Raw genomic sequence first — 11,978 nt, forward strand, 5'->3', positions numbered from 1 at the left:
TGTTTTACTCTGAACGGTCTCTATCTGATCCCTTTGCCCTAATCAACATGAAACTGTGTCCAGAGACAGAAGACATGTTGGTGTGACTGGGTTGCCAACACCGACGGATTTCGATGGAGCAGGTGGGCGTGGCGAAGTGACCTGTAACGCCGCTGCCATACGTTTGGCTCTAAATTCCACAGTTTCGAGTCGAGCTGCACCAAACTCACTAGGACAGAGGTCACCTACACGGTGCCTGCGGGCCCCCAGTCGCCCGAGGGGACATTGTCAGTCGCCCACAGAGCAAGTTCTAAAAATAGCCATTGTCTTTAGAGAGCACTGCCAAATAAATTATTTAATTAAATGTTTTTACCTTGAAATAACGTGTTTATTTTTAGATTTTTTTTAAAAAAAGAAAAAATTATTATAGAAACGTTTAAAATAAATTGATTTTTTTGTACAACTCTTTTCTAGCAGGACAATGATCTCGAACATTCAAGCAGAGATCAAGGTCAAAGGATATCTATGTGGGAGAATGGCCTAGTCAAAGTCCAGACCTAAATCCAACAACGATTGAAGATTAATATCGACGGAGGCTCTGCTTCCAGTTCCCTGAGATGTTTTACAAACGAGCATTTAACTCTGTAAACGTGCAAAGCTAATAGAGATTCGCCTCAAAAGAGTTGAAGCAATAATCGCATCAAAAGACGCACTTTTCAGATTTCGATTGCTAAGGGAGGAGGGGGGATAGAGAGTCAGGTGAATACTTTGTGGAGGCGCTCTCTCAGGGCCAGGTGAGTGGAACAGGAGACAATACAGAAAGATTCGCTGCTTTTGCTGTGGTTTCTAGGGGAATCCTCAGGCGGCGGCGGTGGCGGTTTTCATTCATGCTGCTCGTCTCTTTATAGGAACGACAGCTGAAGAGTGTGTGAGCGGCAGCTGCCGAGTGACTCTGCAACAAAAATCCCCTTCGCGACGCAAGCCGAGTGTGACTCAGAATCACAGAGGGCGGTGGAAATTGCTAATCATGCAGATCCAAAAAAAAAAAAAAAAAAAGTCTATCTTTGGAAATAGCTGTATCACACTGCCTCCCACACACCTTGCTCCAGTTTTCATCTTTTTTGTTTTCGCCCAGCTCTCCTGGACAGGGTTTTGTTTCATTAAACCAGAAGCCTTTTCCACAGAAACCTCAATGTTAGAAGAACAAATCTCTCTTACGTCTTATCACGTCTGAACATGTGAGTCACACCCTTTGTGGAGATAGCATATCTAAAACACTTCCTGTTTTCTATTCCTACACTGCAAGAAACAGAAAACCTTACCAACATCACTGACATTTTTAACTTATAATATGAGGCAAATATCTTGTTCCACTGGCAGACCACTTCACTTATTGCTAGTACTTTTTCATCAGTATTAAGGAGTGACTCCTATTGCTTGCTGAACGGTTACTCATAGAAACTAAACCAAAAACACTTTGTAAGACTTTGTTTCTAGAGTCAAGAACAGGCTCTGTTTTAACTTCCGAGGAAAACTGAACAGAAATTGATTTTCTGTTAAAGTTCACGCACTTTCAGCTGATCAGAGGAATGCGGACGGTCAACACCAGCTTCTCCTTCTGATAAAATCCTCGAGAGGCCGGTCTCCGCTTTTACTCCGTTTCCATGTGACGCCGCAGGAATGCAGAAAGTTTGGTTTCTAACGTGCATGAGTGATGAGGGTTAACATTTACCTGCAGTCATCTCGAGCTGCCTGAGCCGTCGCCACGCTCGCTGGACCTCGCACCTGTCTCTACATGATCGGGATTAATTAGGGGGTCGCGAAGACACGAGCTGCGAGGCCTCTACAGAAAAATCACACCGGTGCAAGTAAGGGATGAGAAACTTCTGTCATAGTGATTTCTTCTAATATAGAAATGATTTTAAAGGCCTCAAATCAGGCCTGTACTGGAGCCCTTCTGAGGAATAAAATAAGAAAAATGTGTTTTTCTGTAAAGACAACAAAACAGACACTGTAAATAATTCAATTCAAAGTTTGAGCGGTTATATCAGACAAGCTCGGTTATTCTTAGTCTGTCCTTTTTTGCTGTGCTGGAGCTTGTTTGGTGAGTTTTGAGAAGTGTCCCGCTGGATCAAGAACGTTCATCTGAGATGACCTGATAGCTGGAGACGCAGAGACTATCGGCTTTAAAAAGGCGATGAGGAAAAGGTCACGTCTTAGTGAGGCCGCACCCTGGAAAGCCTTCACACGTTCTGCTGAAAAACAGCCAATGGATGCTTCTTTCAACCAACGTGAAGGGATAAAAAATACAGTTGTCTGTTATTTATGTTCTTTTATTACTGAGTGCAGCCTTTTTGGTTAAGAGTAGAAAGAAAAAAGCTACGCATGTTTGATAAAACGCCACAGGAAGTCATATTTGCAATTTGCCATAACCCAAATTCCCCCACTCAGGGAGAGAGAAATTTTTTAAAAAATAGTCTAAAATTGAGCTTTTCTTTTGTGCCTCCATACAAAACTTTGTGCAGAAGGAAACTAACGCTGATCCCACCATCCCTTCAGTGAAACATGGTGGTGGCAGCATCATGGTGTGGGGATGCAGTTTTTCAGTACCGACAGAAAAGTCTGACGGCAAAATGGTCGCCGTTAAACAATACAGAGTCACTAACTGTGTCTGTGTACAAAAGCACCCCACACTTTTCAGGTTCTGATTTGTAAAACGAATTTTTCTTCCACTACAGTTGTACATTGCATTGTGCTGGTCTGTCACGTTAAAACATTTCCAGGAAATGTATTAGAGTTGCTGGTGGTAATGTGATAGAATGTGGAAACGTTCGAGGATTTGTGAATATTGAATTGTTTTAAACTTCTACAATCAGCAGTAGCAGATGTAGAAGGTTCATTAAGTTGACCTGCAATCTGTTTAGTCCACTTCAATGCTTTTGCCTTTATAATTTCTCTAGAATTGAACCCACATCTACCCTAAAACTAAAACTGTGAAAAGTTTATGTTTGTACTTTAACTTGCTCTTGAATATCCCGTAATGGCAGGCAGTATATTTTTTAAATCTTTTTTTTTTTGCTAAATATTTTGTATGTTCTGGTTAAAGATTAAACTCACACACTTGAGAGTCTTTTAGAGAACTTGGGGTTGAAAATGAAGAAACATGTATTTCAAAATTTAATTTTCTGACAGCAAAGTTTTACTTTCAGAACTGCTCTCTTCAGCTCCCTGTTGAAATAAATTTTTTCCCCCCAGAACTGACTTAAAATTGTAGCATGTAAATCTTTCAGCTCACACATACCACTCCTATCAGCATGGCCTCTGTCAAAAACAGAGAAAAGTGCTTTCAGAACCTACTTCCTCTTTTGTTAGCTGTTTTGTGGAGTAGGACATTTATCGGCTAAAAGAGGGTTTTAGTTGATCTTGCAGGGCCGAAGTTACACACCAAAAAAATGAGCTAATATTTAAAAATTTTCAGAGTTTGTCACAATCCAACCACAGTTTTTTTCATGTTATAATTTTTAAATCAAATCTGAGAAGTACCGTATGCCTTTAATCTGATACCCTAAAATAAAATTACCCAGAGAAGGAGCTATCAGTCAACAGGCAACAGGAGAAGTAACAGTTAAACACTCCACACATTTAGTCATTTTGGCAGACTTGCAATAAAATAGATAAATAAAACTCATAAGAAGTCTTAACTGAAGTGTTTTATAAAGCAGTATGGGGGACAGAGCAAACATGTAAGAGAAGGTCAAATGAAACTTACTGTCGTTGCTCCATGTTTAATGTTACACACTGGCGAAGTTACACTCCATTCCCACACTGAAACACGGTGGTGGCAGCATCATGTTAGGTCAGGTCAAGTTTGTTTGTATTGAACATTTCAGCAACGTTCAAACTGCTTAAGACACAATACAGTCACCAAGTATAAAACAAGCAATGAACTTTCCATTTGACCATCGTCAAATGCCATCACCAAAATCATCAAGCAAATTTACATCAAATATATTGATCAATGTTCCAGTTACTACCAATCAGAGGCAGGTTTTTAGCATTGACTTAAAGAAACTTAGTGTTTTGGCTGTTTTGCAGTTTTGTGTAAGTTTGTTCCAGATTTAAGGAGCATAAACACTGAATGCTGCTTTTCCATTTTTGATTCTGGTAATGAAGAGTAGAGCAGAACCAGGTGCTTTTCTTTGACAGGGGCAAAGAAGTCGGACAGAGGTGGTGGGTAGATAGATGAAGTCCTGTAGAACTTGATGACATGCTGAGGAGATGATTACGCCTTTGATTCAGCCATTATGCACCAGGACCACACCTAAAGTTACAGGACACCAATCATAACCATTATAGAGAAGACGATGGACAGATTGAAGAGGTGTTGAGTGAGGGAGGACTGAACCCAAATACAAGGCACTCTTTTCAGATTTGTATATTGTTTTATGAAATGTATACATTTTCTTTTATTTCACATAATATCTTAATGAAACACATTCAAGTTTGTGGTTGTAACATGGCAGATATGGAAGTGTTTAGATGGGGTATGGAAGGTTTTCTTAGCCTCTGTAGGAAGCACAGCTGTGCTTAATGTGTCACTTTTAAACAAATGAATGGATCTAACCTTCTTCCTGTTGTTTCTTTTAGACATGAGAGACCGACTGGGACACCTGCAGGAGGCCCAGACTGATCCTGAAGGTTTCAGCGCTGTGGACCTGAACGGCCGCTCAGAACACGAAAACTCCAACCCGGATCTGGATGGGATCCTGCAGCAGGCCCAGCAGATCCGTCTGGAGATCCAGCAGATCCAGAACGACATTGGCGAGCTAAAGGAAGTGAACTTCCAGACGTTAAACAAGACTTCATTTCCCGATGTCACGAAGCGAGACTCCAACGCAATCGGGATGGACATCAAGCACAGAGGGGAAGCCGTGTTGCACCAGCTGCACGGGATGAACGACCTCCGGGGTCAGCTGGAGGACCAGCGGGGCTCCTCTGACCCCGCGGCCCGCGTCGCTCGGACCCAGTACCGCTACCTGAGCGCCGCGCTGCGGGAGGTCATGTTCAGCTACAACGAGGCCGAGATGAGCCACAGCGAGGCCTGCAAGCGCCACATCCAGCGGCAGATGGAGGTGGCCGGGAGGGAGGTCAGCGAGACGGAGCTTGAGGAGATGATGGAGGGAGAGGAGCCGCAGGTGTTCAGCATCCAGGTGGGGGGCCAGACCGCCCGCTCGGCCCTGGTGAGCATCGAGAGCAGACAGCGGGAGCTGCAGGAGCTGGAGAAGAGGATCCAGGGGATTCAGGAGCTCTTCTTGGACGTGGCCATGTTGGTGGAGGAGCAGGGGGCCGGGGTGGAGATCATCGAGAGGAACGTCCAGAACGCCGAGGTGACCGTCCAGGAGGGCACATTCCAGCTGGACAGAGCCCTCGCATCGGATAAAAACAACCCCTTCAAGAAGATGTTTTGTGGCTGTTTTCCGTGTTACAAAAAATTGCCTTGATTTGTGATGAGGAAATAACGGATCTGGTTATGACGGTGCTTATTTTACACGTGGAAAAGATAAGCAGCATATCCAAAAACCTGCAAGACAGGAAGTATAAGAACAGACTGCTGCGTCAGACACCAAGAAACTACAGTACAGTATACTGAAAATCTATTCAGACAATGCAAAACATCTCTTATAAATAATAAGAGACGTTTTACCAACTTCTTCAAAATTTATGGTTTTAAAACTATTTTGGAGAGCCTGGATGCTATTGTCTAGGCTTTGTAAGCTTCTCATATTTAAAGTGAATCAAATTTTGTGCTACAATATTAATCTATTTAAACAAATATATGAAACAAGAGAATGTGCAGTTGTTACTCAGAAACCAGATGGTTGTCGAGTCAAAGAGATGAAGATGTTTTGCTGTAAAATTTGCATGTAAACCTCTGGAAAAAAAAAAAGCTAAAGACCTTAACTAAAGGTCTAAGGTCTTTAGACCTTTAGCCTGTTTGAAACAGGCTAAAGGTCTAAAGACCTTAACTAAAGGTCTAAGGTCTTTAGACCTTTAGCCTGTTTGAAACAGGCTTCAAACAGGCTAAAGTTTGAAGCTGATAATAGTATTCAAATCAACTCAATTACATTTAAAAAATACTTAGTTTATCCCAAATGAAAATTAAATGTTGTAACTCAAATCATCCAAGTATCGTTAGATAGTAGTGACCACTGTTACATTTGCAAACCTGCCTCAATTAGCACAGCTCGGTAGGAATGGGACAAAATCAAAAAGGCAAATCTAATAATACCGAAGCCTCTGAAGGTAAAGACATTTTTATGACTGAAAGACAAAGAAGGACTTTCTGTAAATTCTCAGAATCTGTGGAGGAAATATTTCTACTTGTTTTTATGTGGAACACTTTGTTCTAATTAAGCTAACATTAATTTTGTGCTGCTTTAAATTTCCATGGCTTCGACACTAATATTTTTATGCAAAGATATGAAGTATGTTGCAATGAAAAACACTCTGTGACTAGCTAAGTAGGTCAATAAAGAAAAAGATACAAGAAATCTGCTTTAATTCCTGTAATCTCTGTTTCTGCTAGACCCTGTTTAACGTTACATTTAAATATCTTATTGATTAGCCTACAAACACACACATAAAATGATGCATGAAATTCTGATTAATGTGAAACAAATGTGTTAATTTTATTTCAAATGTGTATTTAATCTTATGAGTATTTATATTATGTTAATCTTGCCTCTGATCCCTGTTTGGGCCGGTTGACTCTTATAAAATATGAGCGATTATGACCTCTACCAGAACCAAAATAACTCTGAGTGGCTTCCTGATTATTTATTGGAGTCACGTCAGCACATTTCCTTCTAGCAACAGATTAGAGATAATCACTTTTAGTCCTCAATTTGCAGAAAACTTCTCCCACTGATGCCTCGTTGGTGTGAAACATGACCCAGCGTCAGACAGCTGCTTTCTGGTACAAACAACTGAAACCACAACGACGGCGAAAGGTTGAAGTGACAAGAAGAGGCTGATGTTTGGAGTCTTTCACATCGTAAACATGTTACGACGGTATTTGTCAGTCCGTGCCTCCTTTCCACACCATTTTAATGCCAGTTTGTCCCTTTAGCCATTTAATTAACAAACCATTTTGTTAATTAAAGTGTATGTCTATTGTAGTTAAGTATTTTCCTTAATTATGGGGATGGGGGGAAAAAAAACTATGAAAGTCTTACAAATCATTTATTTGAAGCTCATATTTTGAACATTTATTATTAATCCTAGTTGCACCGGTGCAGCCTGTGCATGACTGGGTTGTCTCCAGCTTCCAAGTCCAACTACTTGACTCCCAGGTTACCAGGTTGCTCTAAATGACCCCTCTGTGTTGCCCTGTGTTGCCCTGGTGACCTGTCCGGGGCCTGACAAGACAAGCGAGTATCGAAAATGGGTGGATGGATTTAAAAAAAAATAAAATAAATAAAAAACTTTTTGAGGTTTGTTTAATGTCCTTCTGTAAATAACCGCAGCATGTCACAGTGTGTGGGGATGCTGGATCTCCTTCCTGTACCCAGCGGCGGTGATGAGGAGTTTCAGACGAAGCGCTTAAGGCGTGATCTTCCGCGTTGGCTCGGTGTTTGTCAGACCTCCTCACTCTTCTCGCTACACGCTGCATGTCGAAACTCACATTTGGAACCGAGTCAAAAAGAGGAAATGATTCTTTCACCGCTCGCTCCTTGTGCTTCTGTGAGTTTAATTTCGTAGTACCGCTTGGAGGGTAACGCTTCAAGGTATGTGCAATCTTTTAAGATATATTTTCTGTAATGTAGTTTTTTTTTTAATTTACTGTCTATACGTTCACTGGGCGATGGGGTGAGTCAGGTTGTCTCCGTCAGTTTTTCTCCATCAGTCTGACCAAAAAAAAACAAAACAAAAAAAAAACAACAAAAGAAAAACGCGTTCTGGTTTCGAGTTGTAACTTTTTGACTGTAAAATACAAGTTTTAATCGCTCATGTATCAGTAATATATGTTAATAGCGAATTCACTGTACAAGCCTAACTTGGTCTGAGCGGCTAAGAATATCTGCCCATCATCACATCTGAGGAAGTAACTCACTGGCTTCCTTCCTAGAAAACCTGAATAAAAACATCTGAAGTTTTTTTGGTTTTTTTTATAGGAGTTTTCTAAAAATAGAGTTTGTTCAGAATAGCCTCAAAGTTTTACAGAAGCATTTGAAAAGTCTAGGTCAGTTTATCTTAACATTTCTTGTGAGGTTATAGTTGAAACTGGGCGTAGAAATACTAGATATGTTGACGAATTACAAGGTTCTGCTTGAAACAATGAAATGATGCAGGATATGAAAACTAATGCAGCCGTAGCAATGGTCTCCAAAGTTGAGGTCAACTAGTGATGCTGGCACCTTTATTACAGCCTACTGAGTAAATTGAATAACTAGTACACTCAACCAGCAGCTATGTTTCTGATGCCTACTTTTTGTGGGTCACAAGGTGAAAAGTTAAGGAATATTTGATTTTTAAAGAAAATTGATTTATGGATTCCACTCATATTAAAATGCTTAGCCATGATTTACTTATTCAAATAGTTTTAATTAACCAAAGGCATGAAGTTAAAGTCAAGACAAATCTTGAAAAACCTTTAATGAAATTTATTTATAGTACAGTCCATAAAAACATACCAACCTCACCCTTCTCTTGTGTGCTCAATAAATGTGGCTAACTGTTGGAAGAACCAGCATCTTCAGTTAGATTCCAATGAAGTAGCTAATGATCCTAAATATATATCATTTCTTGAAACTTACTGCACATTTATGCACTTAATTAAAGTATAAATACCTTCAATATCTCACATTTAAAGGACTAGCATCCAGATTCCTTCTATATAAGTTGGACTTTAGCATTAGTGCTACCGCTACGCTACCTACGGTGGGGTAAAATCCTAAATTTGTTTCCTCGGCACTGAAACTTTCCGGCCCACAATTCTCAATGACATATCTCAACTTTTGCTGTCGACATATTCATTCATAACAAAACCTATGTGAACATATCACCATTTCTGTTCACTGCTGTAGACAAACAGTAATAGCTAGCTTATTTTTTAGCTCAGTCAAGATCCTCAGTTAATCCTTAATAAAAATGTTTTTGTAACTAAAAAAAGTGTTAGAATGTAGCTTTTATTGGAAGGCACATTTACAGTAATTAGTTGAAATGTAAATAGATTTAATGTCTAATAGTTAACACCCTCCAAAATTTGCTTTTAGAGTGTAACCTTTATAGAATGCGATGTAAAGCACCTTGAACTGCTTTGTGTCTGAAATGGGCTGTACAAATAAACTTGATTGATTGATTGATTGATTGATTGATTGATTGATTGATTGATTGATTGATTGATTGGTTTGTTGGTTGTTTTGGTCTTTTCGATCTTCAGCTGGTTTTCCTGCATTTTCAATTCCCTTTTGGTTGACCGTAACTTTTAGTCCCACCAGAAGTAAATTTCTTCCTCAAGTCAAACGATTCTATAAAGTTTAGCAGAATCTTCTCGAGGTTTTCAATGAACCTTTCCGCCTCCCTCACAACAAGTTCTCTTTTCTCGTTGGTCTTATACACAAATTTATCTTCACTCTTCCTGTTTTCATCTATTTCATAATTATGTTATGAAACTAAAAAGGCAGCTGGCTGAAACTGTTGCTAAGAGGGAGCCAAGGCTATCTGTACCTTACATTTACTCTACCTGCCCAAAAATGAAAGGCAAACCTTTCTACCGTTTTGAGAGTGAAATTCTGCTGCCTGCAGCTCTTGGTGACTGCATGCCACTTTACTGACCTACATTTAACAACTGTGGCCCAGCTTGTGTTTAGGAAGGCTTTGATGCAGATCAGATAATTCACAACAGAAGAAGAAAAAACAACTTCTGTTGTCCCTTTTCTGGTAGACATTCGATCAACAGATCTCTGGTATTACAGTAGCTTCGGTTTTGCAATGTAAAATGTTATTTCCCTAAAGAGGTTGGCTAAGCTTCTTGCTCCCCCCTGCAGGTAAAATGAAAGACCGACTGTACGAGCTGCAGAGCTTCCCCTCTGCCACCGCAGAGGAGGAGAGTGGCCCCAATGGTATCCACAGCAACGAGGACGAGGAGCTGCTGGAGCAGCACGCCGTCGTCTTCCAGGGCGAGGACGTGATGGACAGCATCTACAAAGACGCCCAGATGATGAGGAAGGAGATGCTGCTCCTCAAGTTGGACGTGAAGCGTATGGGGAAGCAGAACACGCGCTTCCTCACGTCGGTGAGGAGGTTTAGCAGCATCAAGCGGGACGCCAACGCGCTCGGTAGGGACATCAAGGCACGGGGGGAGGCCATCTACGCCCGGCTGGAGAAGATGGGGAAGCTGAGCAAGGAGCTGGAAGAAGAGCACGGCCTCACGTCGGCCGTGGCTCGCATGGTGCGCTCGCAGTACGTGTCCCTGACCAGCGCCTTCCACGAAGCCATATCCGAGTTCAACGAGGCCGAAATGATCCAGAGGGAGAACTGCAAAAACCGCATCCAGAGGCAAGCGGAGATCATGGGCAAGGAGGTGAGCAGGGAGCAGATAGACGAGATGATCGAGACGGGGAAGTGCAACATCTTCACGGATAATCTCCTCCAGGAGGGCAGGACTGCTAGGTCGGCTCTGAACGAGATAGAGAACAGGCACAAGGAGCTGCTGGAGCTGGAGAGCCGCATCAGGGACATCCACGAACTCTTCTTTCAGCTGGCGCTGCTGGTGGAGGAGCAGGGCTCCATGCTGGACAACATAGAGGCCAACGTTGGCGCGACTCAGGACTACATCGCCAAGGCTACGGTTCAGATCAAGAAGGCTGTGAAATACAAGAGAAACAATCCGTGCAAGAAGCTTTTCTGCTGCTGCTTCCCTTGCTGCAAATGAGACTTCTTCAGCAAAACGATTCCTTTATTTGTATCTACAGAGCTGACCCCAGGCATAAGCAAAGTCTTCAAATTTGTGTCTACTTTTAAGTGAGTTTTAAGATTAAGGGGCTCTAAATCAGCTGCTGCCCCAGGATCCTGTAGAATCTTGGGCCGGCCATGCGTCTGTGTCTATTTAATTTAAAGTGTTGCACTGCAGCTGCGGTGTCCAACATCAGTACTTTGACATAACAGTTTTTTTTGTTGTTTTTTTTTTACAGTGTTAAGAAGAAGGAAGAGTCATTTCAAACCACACACTCATATGCAAAACTGAGACAGTGTAATTTGGATGTTACATTTCCTGATTGTTACTTTGATTATACTTTGAGCAGCGCCCCCTGACCTGCTGTAAAGACATAAATCTGAAGTACAATACTTTTAACTTTGTGTTTAGACTCTCAGCTTTGTCATTTTTGCAGTGTAAAATATTTAAATGTGATTTTTTTTTTTTTAAATGAGACTAAATGCCTTTGAGTGGCTTTGACGGCGCGAGCATGAAGCTGGAAATAAAAGTGGTCCTGGTTCCTGCTGCAGCTGCTGTTGTTCAACAGGTCTTTAGAAATACATTAAGGCCTCTAATTAAGGGAAGATTTGTTTACATGCATTACGAAACTATAGCCTGGCCAACCTAATTCACCTACAGGCCTTTTGTTGTCTTACTCAACTGAGAGCTCCTGCAGTTTCAGATGAAACGGTATTATCTTAAGTCAACAGTACGCAACAGAAGCCAGTCACGTAATACGTCAGCTTTTCTCATGACCTGAATCGATGTGTGTGTGTTTGCTAAGGCTGAGCAACAACAATAGAATGGAGAGCGGATCAGAAGGCTGTAGTGCAGCGGGCCTTCTGGCCGCGTGAGAGCGAGGTGAAAATGTGCGACACGCCATCTCCCACAGGAGGTGCCAGTTGTCAGCTGGTAACGCGAAGGTGAGTCAGCCGTGGTTGTTTTCAAACTGCAACGTCGCCGCTCAATGTTGAAATGAGTCTGCAATGATTGCACTTCCTCCATCAGTAGCATCGCTGTG

At 41.6% G+C, this 11,978-nt stretch overlaps 2 protein-coding genes across 2 annotated transcripts; both read left to right on the forward strand.

Annotated features, from left to right (window-relative positions):
- The first annotated feature begins 517 nt into the window (after positions 1 to 517).
- Positions 518 to 6,297, forward strand: LOC116709081 (syntaxin-11-like). The gene is made up of 2 exons (XM_032547376.1): positions 518 to 1,847; positions 4,627 to 6,297. Exon 2 carries the CDS (start codon positions 4,629 to 4,631, stop codon positions 5,478 to 5,480), a length of 852 nt encoding a protein of 283 aa, XP_032403267.1. The 5' UTR covers positions 518 to 1,847; positions 4,627 to 4,628; the 3' UTR covers positions 5,481 to 6,297.
- Positions 6,298 to 7,606: 1,309 nt separating this feature from the next.
- On the forward strand, positions 7,607 to 11,486 carry stx11a (syntaxin 11a). Its single transcript, XM_032547558.1, has 2 exons — positions 7,607 to 7,766; positions 10,029 to 11,486. The coding sequence occupies exon 2, from the start codon at positions 10,034 to 10,036 to the stop codon at positions 10,913 to 10,915; it is 882 nt and encodes a 293-aa protein (XP_032403449.1). The 5' UTR covers positions 7,607 to 7,766; positions 10,029 to 10,033; the 3' UTR covers positions 10,916 to 11,486.
- Positions 11,487 to 11,978: the final 492 nt, after the last annotated feature.

The sequence above is a fragment of the Xiphophorus hellerii genome, chromosome 19 (genome assembly GCF_003331165.1).
Source record: "Xiphophorus hellerii strain 12219 chromosome 19, Xiphophorus_hellerii-4.1, whole genome shotgun sequence".
In the NCBI taxonomy this organism is placed as follows: domain Eukaryota; kingdom Metazoa; phylum Chordata; class Actinopteri; order Cyprinodontiformes; family Poeciliidae; genus Xiphophorus; species Xiphophorus hellerii.